The sequence below is a fragment of the Lactuca serriola genome, chromosome 2 (assembly GCF_051521515.1).
Source record: "Lactuca serriola cultivar US96UC23 chromosome 2, Lser_US96UC23_V15, whole genome shotgun sequence".
NCBI lineage: Eukaryota > Viridiplantae > Streptophyta > Magnoliopsida > Asterales > Asteraceae > Lactuca > Lactuca serriola.
Window position 1 is genome coordinate 148,969,173 of NC_136409.1, and position 14,269 is coordinate 148,983,441.

At 30.7% G+C, this 14,269-nt stretch overlaps 2 protein-coding genes across 3 annotated transcripts; both read right to left on the minus strand.

The window, feature by feature from the left end:
• Positions 1-3,827: 3,827 nt before the first annotated feature.
• Positions 3,828-6,606, minus strand: LOC145086978 (RING/U-box superfamily protein). 2 transcript variants are annotated; one of them, XM_079024862.1, is made up of 4 exons: positions 6,286-6,606; positions 5,491-5,952; positions 4,701-5,401; positions 3,828-4,559 (listed from the first exon to the last, which is right to left on the minus strand). In XM_079024862.1, the coding sequence occupies exons 2-4, from the start codon at positions 5,899-5,901 to the stop codon at positions 4,124-4,126; spliced, it is 1,548 nt and encodes a 515-aa protein (XP_078880988.1). In that variant the 5' UTR covers positions 5,902-5,952; positions 6,286-6,606; the 3' UTR covers positions 3,828-4,123. The 2 variants fall into 2 exon arrangements, with proteins under 2 accessions (XP_078880988.1, XP_078880987.1); XM_079024861.1 differs by having other exon boundaries at positions 5,491-6,606.
• Positions 6,607-9,956: 3,350 nt separating this feature from the next.
• Positions 9,957-13,922, minus strand: EMB2813 (DNA primase, large subunit family). Its single transcript, XM_079024863.1, has 19 exons — positions 13,651-13,922; positions 13,055-13,116; positions 12,863-12,966; positions 12,692-12,773; positions 12,542-12,601; positions 12,381-12,438; positions 12,256-12,275; positions 12,061-12,144; positions 11,898-11,962; positions 11,727-11,775; positions 11,594-11,641; positions 11,398-11,487; positions 11,252-11,311; positions 11,111-11,170; positions 10,962-11,036; positions 10,765-10,850; positions 10,576-10,669; positions 10,387-10,494; positions 9,957-10,216 (listed from the first exon to the last, which is right to left on the minus strand). The coding sequence occupies exons 1-19, from the start codon at positions 13,787-13,789 to the stop codon at positions 10,199-10,201; spliced, it is 1,362 nt and encodes a 453-aa protein (XP_078880989.1). The 5' UTR covers positions 13,790-13,922; the 3' UTR covers positions 9,957-10,198.
• Between the last annotated feature and the right edge of the window lie 347 nt (positions 13,923-14,269).

Genomic DNA, 14,269 nt, shown 5'->3' on the forward strand with positions numbered 1-14,269 from the left:
TATATGATTTGTTACCAAAAAACCCTCAAAAATTGTACATCTTTCACAAAATAATCATAAACTAGGGTTTAACTAGGGTTTTGTCTGCCGCACATTACGACGACGGTGCAAATCCGTTTTGTAAGTTGAATTTTGTCGAATGATATTATAAAAGTTTGGTATTGTTGTATTTGTTGGTAGATAAATATATAAAGTTAGTACCACTGACTAACTTCGATATATACCGTCTAAAGAAACTATATGTGACCATATTTATACGTAGAAAACTAACATAAAAATAAGCAAGAAAACGTAAAGGAACTGGAATTTATATCGACACATACATAAAATCAATAAGTAAGATTATTTTTAAGTAACGAACATAAATTCAAATAATCAAAAACATATTATATGTGACCTACATATGTAGGAAGCATAAGTAAAAATAAAGACTAAAAAGTTAAACAAAAAAACGTCGAAACGTAGATCACGAAGGATAATACAAAAGTTTAAAAAATAGAGAGGATAGAAAAGACATTTTACAAAGTTAAGAGTGGAGGAGGTCAAAGTGATATTTTAAAAAGATTATGAGGGAAAATGTCATTTTATAAAGTATTTTAAAAAGTAAGGGGATTAAAATATCATTTTAGAAAGTAAAAGGGTATAAAAAGACGATAAATGATAAATACGGCAATTTAAAAAATAAAAAGGATAAAAATGAAGTTGACAAATTCCGAAGTTAAGATCAAAATGACATTTTAAAAAGTAATACGAGGAAAATACCATTTTTTTAAAAATATTTTAGAAAATATGATGAAAACATCATTTTAAAAAGTGGAGGTGCGAAGCGTCTGATGGACATTTCCACCATCATTACTTCTTAATATAGATATACTACGGGAAATAAACATGAACATTAAGAAAATATAAGGGATGAAAATGACAATTTATAAATTTCAAAATGAATGGTCATTTTAAAAAGAAATAGAATATCATTTTATTAAGTATTTTAAAATGTAAAATAATAAAAAAAAATTGTATTTTAGAAAAAACAAATAGTAACAAAATGTCGACAGAAACTTCCACCAACCTCGTAATTTAGAGATAATAATTTCGCCATCCCCTAATTAATACATTTTCTTATTTCCAATTTCTTTTAAATCTCTCAATATAAGAGCATATCTAAGGGAAGATTATTTTAGAGCTTTTTACTGGTATTTGCTTGAGTGATCAAGGTGACTTAAGGGTTAATGAATTAGAAAAGTAACGAATTTTGGTCCTTGTTTAATTTTTTTGTAAATATTTGACCATTGAACTTGTTTGACTTGTTCAAAATAAGGTAATGTGACTGGTAATTAGTGGTAACTTTACCATATTATGAACAAGTCAAACAAGTTTACTGGTCAAATATGTACGAAAAAAATATGGTTACCTAAATATGGACAAAAACCAAAGTTCCTTACCCATTTTGGTAATATTGGGTTCTTTATGTTAAGTGCAACTAATCGGGTTGTCGAGTCTTTGTATATGAGGAGATGGTAAAGTTTTGAGCCAACCCAGTTTAGGCCCAGCTAATTAGGTGTTATGTTGTATACGCTTAAGGGGTTGGGTTGTATGAGCTTTAAAGACCTAGCAACACATCCCAACCCATGACTAGCTGGGACTGAATTGGGTTAGACCAAGTCTAACCTAATTGTTCATTGATTGTCTGAGCCCAATCCCAATGTACAATCCCTGAGACATTTCTTGTCTAATATTACCAAAACGGGTAAGAAACTTTGATTTTTGTATATATTTAGGTAACCATGTTTTTTTTTCGTACACATTTGACCAATAAACTTGTTTGGCCTGTTCATAATAGGGTAATATTACCGTAATTATCAGTCATATTACCCTATTTTAAACAGGTCAACAAGTTCAATGGTCAAATGTGAACGGAAAAAAACATGATTACCTAAATGTGAACAAAGACCAAAGTTCGTTACATTTCTAGGTCATTAACCCATGACTTAAATTGTCGGAGAACATAACTTTTTCGTTTATTCTTATTAACCATCAATACAATGAAGGGTTAAACACCTAACCCCTTTATTTTTAACAATATTTCATATTACCGCTTACTTATTTTTTAGTTTTAAATATATTTTATTAAATGATGATTAAATATAACACATTTATATATCTACGTTTATTCCTATTCAATAAAATAACAAGTTTATTATTCTTTTGTCATATGTCATCTTATTAGGCATCATAACTAATGTCATCTCATTTGCCAACCTATTGATTCTCTATTTCAAATTTCAAAATTTAAAATTTTCATTCTAATTACATTAAATTAATAACATTAGAATAAAAAATAAAATAAAATTAATATAGATTATAAGGTCACGTATTTACTTAAATCAATGCTTATACTTTTATATAACTAAAAAAATATCTATTAATTAATAATTTATTTAAAAGAGTTTATTTAAAATAATTGATTAATAGTTTTAAGTTTTTATTATGAAAGTTTAATTAATTTTATAGAAAATTTTAGATAAATGAGATTATATTATTTAAATTCTTAAAAAATGCTATACGAAGATGTCAACTATTGGAGATTTTATTTAATAAGAAGTTAAAGTTAATGAGATAACGAGGTGTCAAAGTAAAACTAACAAATTTGGTAAAGGTTTTGCCTCTTAGATTGAAGGTCTCGAATTCTAACCCTTACGTAAACAATTTTGTGATATTAACTTCTAACCATCAACTCCACTATTTAAAAAAAATGATAATTAGGTGACAATATTTGTAAACTATAATATTAGCTTTACCATTGAAAATGTTGTAAGCATATCATTTTTGCAATGAAGCTCTTTTTTACGTGGAAAATCTCTTTTGAAAAGATCCACGCCACAAAGAAAAGTTGATAAAAAAATATTGTTTTCGCAATAACATAAACAATTTCAAAGTATTTTTTTTAATTTTTAATATTTTATCATGTAGCCCTACAAAAAACAAATTTCAAGATTTTGCAAAGATTCATCGTAAAATTAATAGTTATTTTATGGAAAATGATATTTTTTAAACTATTTTTTGTGACAAACCATATGCCAATATGGTAATATTCGTCCTTGTCTCCTTATTTAAATAGGCAACCAACTTTTTTTTTAACATGAGAGCATATGGATAGATTAGATCGAATCCAAATCAAAACTCACCTTAATAATAATAATAATAATAATAATAATAATAATAATAATAATAATAATAATAATAAATAACAATAATAATAATAATAATAATAATAATAATAATAATAATAATAATAATAACAATCGCTCTATTTTTTTTTATTATTTTTTTTTTGAGCTTAATCATAATGAAATTTAAGGGATATAGATCTAAAATGAAATTCTTACGTGTGCTTTATAAGATCATTTGGTACCTTTTGAAATTCATGTGTCCTGATGATTTTAGCCGAATATGGTTTTTTTTTTTCATTTCTCATCAGTTTGATCTTCCCCAAGATTGTTCGATTGAATCCCATAAGTTGATCCGTTGGAGTACATGAATTTGATATAACCAAAATTTCCATAACAATAAATACGAGTTCTAATGAGTATGAAAGTCAGCTGCTCCTGCTATTGTCTCCATTGATTTGCCTCTTTAGATCTGCCATGATCATAGCTTCAAGTCCCCAAGGCACATTCAAACAACAAACACTACCTCAGGTATCTCCATTTCCATCTCTACTTCTTCACAAGCTTGCTTGTGCATCAGTTAAAATCTCAACATAAACAAAAACATTCACGCCCACCAACTGTTTGTTGAAATGCCCAAATGGCAATACACGACTCAAAAACCCCAACTTCAATAAAATAAAAAAAGTTACTTGAATCCAGATAACACACAAAGTGTTTCGTATTCATTTTCTTGTAATATATCCTTCCTTTCAAAAAAAAAAAGAACAGATCATACTGAACATGAACAGTATACAAGAATAATTCAATACAATCTTCAAGATGAAGACTATATTCATTAATTTAACCACGTTTAATGGCTACAATACAATACAAATGACAATCTTCATCTCTCCAATCTCCAATCTCCATCTTTCAAATCTTCATTTTATCTATTTTCAAATATGTAATATACTTCACTGAGTATACTCCTCATAATAATTGTCACTAATCACAGAAACAAACCTCTCAAGCCAAGGAAGCTGATGAAGGTCTTTCATGGTGTTATCAAGATATGAAGATCCAGAATCTGTGCATTGATGTGGAGGAGATTGAGATTGAGATTGATACATGGATGTATGATGATCTCCAAGACTAAATCCTCCAGCAAGAAATCTTTGAATCAATGCAAGTTGTGATCTTTCTTGATCTGAATACGCATCCATCAAATTTGAAAGTGACCCACATGAATCCCATGCCCATTCCTCAATCGCAGTGCTCGAACCGATATTCTGTGTAAGGGTAAATTCGTCATTTTCTCCTCCTCCATCACTTCCCAATATCGCACATTCGCATGTTTGTTCACTGTCAATGTATTGGGCCCCACATGAATAACAAAACTCATGTCCACACCTAAATTGAAAACTCAAGTTAAAATTGATGAATATGAATGTAAGGGTAAAATGGTCATTTGGTCACGTTAAGTCAAAAAGAAATAACGACTTAATACAGAAAGTCAAAAAGTAGTATAAAATAAAAACAAAAAAAGCATACCAACAAGTCATGTGATCACGTGTCAATTCGATCATTCTTTCACACATCTCGCACCGCCTCCATCTTCCAATCTCCGCCCCGCCACCACCATCTACCGCCACCGGTGGGCGGTCTTGAAACTCATCACAGCTCATTGAAGCATGCCACGTCACCCCACATTTCACACATATAAACCTCCGACAAACCGGACACTCCACACAATTATTATTATCATTCAAATCACAACAAGGATCAAGCAAAACCGAGCAATCAGAAAAAGGGCAATAAAATTTATCTCCACCAATCGAATTCATTGTGTCCTCCAACAATGTATTAGAGACAACCGGAAGAAAAGATTTGAACTCAGGGGTAGAAATGTAATATCGGCAATTTACACAAGGGCATTTAACCGGGACTTGAGAGGACTCGAGTTTTTCTTCAACGTGAGATTTGATGCAACTTGAACAAAATTTGTGGGAGCATTTCATTGTGATTGTTATTGGTGTTGGTTTTTCTTCTAAACAAATTGAACATTTTTGGACTGAATTATCGCCTTTAGTTGGAAGATGAATCATTCCAATTGCCACTTTAGCAAGATGTAACGCCTCTAAAACATTGGGAACATATTTTAGAACAAAATGATCAAGATTTGCGAGATGTTCTAGAACTCTTTGCTTCAATGCCATGTGAAGTGGGTTTTCCAATGTTTTTTCGGTTGTAATCTGAGAGATATGTTACATATACGTAAGTAAATAACTTACTTAATTTGATAGTTATTGATTTAACCCAAAATGAATACAAATTACAATACCTGATGAAATAAGATTGTGGAATCGGTGAATGCGAATACTGTTTTGATGTTATTTTGTGTAGCTTCTAATAGACCTTCCATTAAAGCCAAATAATCTGCAACTGATTCATCTACAAAGAAATCAAGCTTTTTTTGCACTTGAATAACAGGAACCTTGTTAGCTCCTTCCATTACAACCCCGATTCCAGAGACATTGAAGCCATTGTTTCCATGATTTGAAATCGATACACCCTTGAAGAACATTCGTACAGAAAATTCATCAAGAAATTCATCATCGGTGCAAAATTTTAAACCTTGTTTCGTAATTTCTTCCACATCGAGTTCCTCCTCATCTGCACAACAACTTCGGAACTCGTCTTCATCTTCTTCCAGCTTCAATTCCATTACAACAGTTATTTCGTTTCCCCCCATTGCAATTTGCAAATGATCAAATTCAGTAACCCTAGATTCTGATATAGATATCTGGTTCACGAAATTCCAACGAAAAACAGATCAAAATCCAAATCCAAATCCAAATCAAAACCCCATCTTCCAGATCATGATCGAAGAATAAGAAATTCCAACAAAACCCAGATCAGAAAAGCTTCAAAGCTTGAAAGACTGAAAAGAACCCATTTACCGAATCTGAAGTAATAAGTGGGTTTCGGTTTTCAAATACAGTCAATGATTAGAGAAACGAGAAGGGTGTACGAATCTGACTTGAGAGATAAAAAATTCACAAAAAGGGGAAAAAGGGAAAGATAATACTATAAATTAATTAAAGAATAAAGGATAAATAAAGTGAAGCTTCCATACCAATCAAATGATGATGGGTTTGGTCAAAATTCAGCTTCAGAAGGAAGGAATTGTGGTTTCGATCTGATTCCACAACTGTGGTTTCTGAGAGTTGTGTCTGGAAGCAAGAACCCTAATCTGACATTACTGGTGATTGTGTCTACAGTATACAACCACAACTTGTGATTAAAAAACCCTAAATTGTGGATTAAATTTGGTTTGTTTATCTGGCGAAAGGAATATAGTGGTGGTTACTGTTCAGTGGTGTCACAGTTCACATGGAAATGGAATCAAAGAAGAGGACTTGGGAATTTGCTTTTTGTTTTTATATTTAATTCTTAGGAAAATAATTGGTAATCATTGTTATCATGGGTGCTTATAATAAAGAAACCACAATGAGGTTACTTTTTCATATCTCACCCTTACAGTTTTGGGATTTATCATTCGAAAACATTTGCGGTGTTTGATCTGAAATAGAATTATGCTCTCATTCGGTTTTTATTTTTAGAAACATACATTTAAAATTCACATTTTAGGGTTATGTAATTACCATTATTTGATTCAAAACTTATAATATAATGTTAGATCACAAAAATAACCAAATATAGAGACTAGAGTAGGAACAATCTCATACAGGTGCAATTTTATAGAAATTACTTCTTTGTTTCAAAATCAGTTTATTTTCTTGTCTTAAAACAATTATATCATCATTTAACCAATCAACATCCCTCTCTAATGCTTATATTTTTCGGTTTCTTATATACTAAAACGCCTTGGACAACCAACATCTTCCTTTTGCCTTATTTTCTTCCCTAATTAGGAAACGAGAGTTTGACCTATGATTGTACAATCATCTTGAATTTCTTTGGCTTGTTCGACATCAAACATTTCCCAATAGCTTCCTTTTCACAAGGCTTTTCACTAGCACTACCTCACTACCTCCGTGCTCAGTTATCAAACATTCATGAGTAGGACACTTCATTTCCTCGTAATCATCTCATGATAAACACACCTCCATTTCACCTTTGTCATTCATAACAATCAATGACATGTTATTGGCAACTTTTTGAATTTCTTTGAGCTTAGCAATGTAGATGTCATGTCTTTAACTTTTTCATTCTTTTCTTGTTACTTCTTCAACATATAATCCCTAGCAAGATGATTCTTACGTAAAAATTAGTTAGCACCTGAATCTCTTAAAAGTTTTTTTTCCTTCGAAGTTTCAAAATTCATTTCATCAGTTGATATTTTATGGTGAAATTACATGCAAATTTTCAGATTGATTAGAACCTTGATTTACAAAGAATTCAAGTTCATACATGAGCGATTCTAAGATCCTGAGTTCGACTTTCAATAAAAAAAACTTTTGCTCTGTTGTTGAAAATTAAATCATGATCTTCGTCAAAATCCTTATCATTAGAAGCTTTAGAATTCATGACTTTTTTTAGCTTGCTTTGATCAAACATTCTCTTCCTTCGATAAAATAGCTAATGGACCACCATAACACTTCTCTTTTAACTCTTCCATGACATCGTCTTCACGACACTTCCAAACGCCATACATATCATATAAAGAGAATGTATACATGTTCTCATGTCCTTTTACCATATCTTGATCATCATCCATTCACTTCTTAAAGAAAGCATGAAAGTAACATCAATATCATGTAAATCTTTATTGATTCCATTTTTTTGAGTTTGTACACCGGTAAAATGAACCTTTTGAAAGTCTGATCTAGTGGTTCTTCATATTTTTGCATAAAATCTCTTAACTTCAACAAGTATATTTGCGACCTTACTTTTCTTTATTTTTCAAGTGCCTTCGTATAGATTTTCCAGATGTTTCCACATCTTTTATGGGATTTTCCAATTCTAAACATGGATAAAGATATTTAGAGGAAGTTCATACTTGAGTTCATGCTTGCATTAAAGATTAATTCATAGTTTCTTCTTATTAGCAAAAATATAAAATATTCCTAATCATAAGTCGTGAAACGATAAATATTTTCTTCAGATGTGTGAGGTCTAGCTTTAATTGATCTCTAAAAGTCTTCATCGAGTCCATAGAGATAATCGTTAATGTGTATCACCTATTGATCACATTCTTTAGGAATTAGGATTATAGCACAATTATGTGATCCAACATTGTTTGCAACGTTGTACAATGCCTGTTAATTGAATTTTGCCTTTGAAACAAGAAGGAAATTGCCAAAACTATAGAAATTTGAGATTCAAACAAAAAAACGAATATATGTTTTGAATGAAAATGAGATGAAATTCCAAGCAGCTTGAAAAATATGTTTTGAATGAAAAATGAGATGAAATTCCAAGCAACTTGAAAATTCTTGTTCTAAGAACTCAATGACAAATGTAAATGCATAATGAAGTGGGTCGAAGGCACCAACGCTGACCCACTAGTAAGAATTATAGTAGAGATAATTGTCTTTGTGATAATTATCTGGTATATCGTTAACTGTTATGATTATGTGCTAGTATGCTATGATGTTATGTGATATGTGATAGGAGGGGTAAGTTAGAAATACTGGTCGAAAGGACCGAAGGGGTAGTTAGTACCCAGTTATGTTAGACAGTTTATGACATATGTGTTATGATATTATGTGATAGCGGTAGGGGTGAAATAGTCACCGGATACCGGTCGAAATGACCAAAGGGGTAGGCAAGCACCCTGATATGCTAGGCAAGATACCGGTCGACAGGACTAAAAGGGAGGCCAGCACCCTGATATGCTAGGCAAGGTACCGGTCGACATGACCGAAGGGGTAGTTAGTACCAAGTTATGTTATGCATTATGAGTTATGTATGGTATGTGGTATGATGGGGGAACTCACTAAGCTTTGTGTTTACAATTTTCAGTTTTGTTTTCAGGTACTTCTTCGTCGAAGGGGAATGAATCGGCACAGTAGCAGCGCATCACACACATGATTTCCACACTATGATGTTTTGGGATTGTACTCTGATATGTTATTATTATTTTATAACACGTTTTTATGACTTTTGATTATGGGTTTACGAACATATATGTTATCGATAATGTTTTCAGTAAACGATTTAATAAGTTAATTAAAAATGAAATTTTTTACTGTTACATTATGAACTAAGTTTGTAAGTCTTTTCTTGACAACTCGGTTATCGTGTTCATCTACGGTATACTCATTTATTCAATGACCAAAAAAGAAAAGTTCGTATAGTATTATTTTATTTAACAAAATCACTTGCATTATTTTATTTATAGGATTCTAAATACGGGTTTATCTTTTTAAAATTAATACGGACTTATAAAATCGTTCTACAAGTCACAAGTCCCATATCATAATTATCTATTTTTATAGGCAAAATTATTGAAACCGGAAAGGGGCTTAATGTCTTATTTATTTCTGGAATAATACAAAATATAAGCAGTTATATGTATCCGAACTTTACAAATAATTTTAGCCGCAATATTCATAATAAACTATTATAGCTTTCAATATTAGTTTTAATTTATTAACCAAAAAAGACTAGTTGATTTTTCGCATATAAATCATATACACAATTTAAACATTATTCTATGCAATAATTTCAACATCCAACTTTAAAACTTATGTCATCATTTATTTATGTCTCTTAGATTTAACACTAAAAACAAACACGATAAGAACAAGATGTCCCAAAAGCATACAAATATTCAACCTATGATGCAAATGCAATGGAGCCACTCATTATATGCTATGCATTAACCCATTGTACCACTAAATTAACGTATCCATAAAATACACAAAAAAAAAAAAAAAAAAAAAAAAAACAAACAAACAAAAATAGGAGACTAAAGCACCGATAATACTAAATATAATTAAATTAACACATTACATTAAACAATACTCTCTACTTAAACACGTTTTATATATTTATCTAACTTGCATACGTCATGCTCACGCTCATGCTGTCGACTGTTTCTGGAAGAGCGTAAATAAGTTAGGCCAATGGAATAACAAAATTTAACATTATGCTAAAATAGTCTTAGAAAATAAGTATTAATACCATAAACCCCCTGATGTTCTAAATATTTCAAATTCATCCTTTTAAGTTTAAGTTTATAAAAACTTCCATAAAGCAACAAATTTACCTTTTCTTTAAGGATGTTTTGGCTGGCTTTAAAGTACTGATTTGGATGATTTATTCCAGAGTCACAAGAAGCTCCATGAATAGCTTCAAAAGTTAAAGTGCATGCTAACTACAATTCAAAACATATTATAAATTACAATTAATAAACACCTCAGAATCTAATAATTAAATAATTTTTTTATATACAAACCTGATAATGTCTCCCTTTCGCTTTTTCCACCACTTGCTCCAATTCTCTGCTGCCTACTCCCATTTTACCAAGAGCAGCTCTTAGATTTTCTTCGCTGTAAATAAAATTTAATAACTTTTCTTGAATATTATTAAATTTGGGAAATGAGAAAATAGTAATAATTAATTTTTTTAAGTTAAATTTGTTAACCTAAAATGACGATAAGGGCAACCATGATGATCTCCAACACCTGGAGTTGATAGGATGATTTTCTGACAAGAAAAAGGTGTATAATCCTGAAATTTTTAAAAAAAAAAAAGATTAATTTATATATGTCAAAACCCATAAAAGATTTTTAAAAAATAATCATGGTTTCAAAAAAATCGAAGCTTTATTTATTTATATACCGTTCTCTTTCCTTCTTTACCAAAATTGTGACGTATTCCATATGCATATTCTTTGTCAAATCTTTCAGCTCCAACCTATACATTTATAAACCCTAATTGCAATTTACACACAGTAGATACACATAAAAACACACAGTGAGATTATTAACCTTTTGGGAGAACTCTGCTTTCCAAAATGCAAGTGCATCATCCAGCTTCAACCCAACTCCCTAAATATTTTTTCCAAGATTACAATTACAGTAAAAAGTTAAAAAGTAAATAATTTAAATGTAAATGATTAGTTTAATTACCTTAAGAAACAACCCTAATTGCATCCTCCCTCCATGTTTCAAGTGATGATCTTCTCTTAACTAATCATATTTTGTGAAAGAAATTCAAAATATAAATGAAAAATTGTGTAGATGGATGAAATTATATAATCATTTGATTTACTTACTGAGTCAAAAAGATGACGCATACACAAAGGAAATGAGCTTCTGGCTACTTGATCTATGTCTTTCAGAGATATTTCACCAAATTCTTTGTCCTATTAAGATTCATAGTAACATGATAAAATCATATATTATTAATATATAATATAAATTATATAATATAACAATTGTAATTATTAGAAATTAGAAAAAATAACATACTTGGGTATAATCAGGACCAAGGTAACTGGTAGATAGAGCTTCAACAATCTAAGTAATATAAAATTAAATAAAATTAAGCATGAAACTTGAGAGAAAGAATTAAAATAAAACATAATCAGATTTAGAAACTCACAGGTGTTAATCTGTCCTTTTCCTGTTCTCTAATCATGGATGTCCATTTTCTTGAAAGTAGAAGAGGCTCAAAACATTCAGTAAATACTTAACAGATACAATAACTATGGAACTGAAATCATTGTTAAAAAAATTAAAAATTTTCAAAAAAGTTGAGAAATAAGTCAATAACCTGTTTGTGAGGACAAGGGCTTTTGAAAGATGACTACGAAAGTGTGGAATCACAAATGAGACAACCTGAGATTAGAAACATGAATTTACTTGAATTATTTGTTATTTGTTAAAGTTATGCTACATTATTATTAAATGAAATTGATGATTTAATATTTATTCACCTGGTTTAAAGCAACATATGCATATCCTTTCTTAATGAAGACTCTGCGACTCCCCACAAGTTCAGAAACTTCTTCCCATGGAACCTAATATCATTCAAATGAAAAAGGTCAAATCTTTATAAAGAAAAGATCATAATGAAATATATAAATATTATATAGAGAGAGTGTGAATTGAGGTTCAACTAGGTAATGTACCTTGTAATATACTGTATCAGCTGCAGTATATAAAACACCAAAGAAAATAAACTATGTTAGAGCACTAAAACTGAAAAACAAAAACAAGGACTCGAATCATTGAGGTGAATGCATTTATGACATACAAGTGGGTAGTTGTTGCCCAATTGAGCGTGCAACTTGGCTTAATTTTTCCTTCAAACCCTGAAAAGAATCAAAAAAAGGTTCACAAAACTGACAAAAGTCCTAATCTTGGAAGCATATTTGTATAATGAACAAGAGTAATGAAATGAAAGCCTACAAATACCTCAAATTCTGCATTTGTGACAGATTTATAAGGGATTCCAAGCTCTGTCATCAATGCCCTCTGTGATTCAAAATCGAAAAACCATTAGCAAAGATAACAAGAACATATATAAAACTTTAGTGCTCATATGAATCAAAACAGAAATCATACATGTACATCAGAAGTTTCAAGGCGAAATCGGTAGCGAAAGAGAGTGCTTTCCATTGAAAGAAACCATTTCCTTAGTTCCTCTCTAGAGTGTCACAAGAAAGAGGGGTTAATTGTTGATATAATTAACTCAGACATGAAAAAGACACAAAGGGTAAAAGATGAAAAGCTTACGTTCGACAATACACAAGGCGTAAGACAAAATGGGATATGATGTCTTTATCAATAATCTCTGATGTATTTGGATGTCTCATATTGGCTTTCCATAGATCACTTACCTACATGCTCCAAAAGAAGAATAAACAAACATGAAACACCACACTACTTCAACAAAAAGTAACATAATAATTAACAAATTCCACTAACCAATTTTTCCATTTCATCAGGTTTCTTTCCTCTAGCCAATCCATCAGAAATTCCTCTCAGAACTGCATAAGTTACAAATGAAACCATACTCAGTTTACAAGAGATTGTATGTAAAGTTCAATCAAATTCCAGAACCCAAAACTTATCAATTTAGTTATCCATCTCGTGTTTAGATAGTATAATCGTAAATCAACAACTAGTAACATGCATTCTTCAAAAACTAACTTATATATAGAGTACTTTATATGATATGTTAGATATTATAAAGTCAATAACATTTTATACTTAAACATCATTACATATACCTCATCAGAACCTTTATATTGAGCCATTTATCATATATGATAACGATTTCATGGATATTCGTTATTAGTAAGTACTGTAATAAATTAACTTGTGTTTACATAATCAACATAGGTTAGAACCTGAGAAAAAAAAAAAAAAAAAAAAAAAAAAAAACCCCTCTAGGGAGTGAATATACAACAATTCCCAAACTTAGCAACTTAAATTTGCATATGCGAATGACGAATGACGGATGTAATTCGTATTTATCAGATAAAGAGGGAGAATATACGGTAAAGAGATAGACACCGGACCTAGGAGCCGATCGACGGCGAATCGCTCGAAATCTTCGAGCCTAACTTCGAGAGTGGGAGCTGAACGATAAAGAGGGATGGTAGAAACACCATCTGCTGATGCTGATGAAGGTTTCTTCTGAGATCTGACGACTTCCATTACAATAACCGATTGATTTTTGTTGTTGGCTCGTCTGAATCTTCCCCCAGAGAACAACACGATATCAATTGGCAAAGTAAGAATAGAAATGGCGGGAAATAAATCCTCAGTTCCCACCAATTTTCCAGAGCAGTCAAATTAGGCTAAATACGGTAATCACTCCGTATACGGATATATGTATTGTTTAATTGTTAGCTATAAATGGGCCTAACTAGTCAAAGCCCAGAAGCCCACAACCATATAAGGTAATCCACAAATCATGATGCCATTGGTATCTAATCAATTTTAAAATAGTCTTTGTTTTTTTTGGGATCATTCGGTTTTTCTATAGATCAATACTGGTTATGAAACCCGTATATTATACGGGTTGATTAAAACAAAATGTTAAATAGAAAAGATTAAATAAGAAGTTTATTTGAATTTGAAATTTGAAATAAATAAAAATTATGAGAAAAAAAACATGCAAAAAATAAATTAATT

What these genes read in the sequence shown, in the direction of transcription:
- LOC145086978 (XM_079024862.1), bottom strand. Translation starts at nt 5,901, where the DNA reads ATGGGGGGAAACGAAATAACTGTTGTAATGGAATTGAAGCTGGAAGAA. An exon ending in CCACAATCTTATTTCATCAG is followed by an intron (nt 5,402 to 5,490) that starts GTATTGTAATTT and finishes CATATCTCTCAG; the next exon opens with ATTACAACCGAAAAAACATT. An exon ending in CGTGATCACATGACTTGTTG is followed by an intron (nt 4,560 to 4,700) that starts GTATGCTTTTTT and finishes TTTTCAATTTAG; the next exon opens with GTGTGGACATGAGTTTTGTT.
- EMB2813 (XM_079024863.1), bottom strand. Translation starts at nt 13,789, where the DNA reads ATGGAAGTCGTCAGATCTCAGAAGAAACCTTCATCAGCATCAGCAGAT. An exon ending in TTGAAACTTCTGATGTACAT is followed by an intron (nt 12,602 to 12,691) that starts GTATGATTTCTG and finishes TTTGAATCACAG; the next exon opens with AGGGCATTGATGACAGAGCT. An exon ending in TGCGTCATCTTTTTGACTCA is followed by an intron (nt 11,312 to 11,397) that starts GTAAGTAAATCA and finishes AAATATGATTAG; the next exon opens with TTAAGAGAAGATCATCACTT.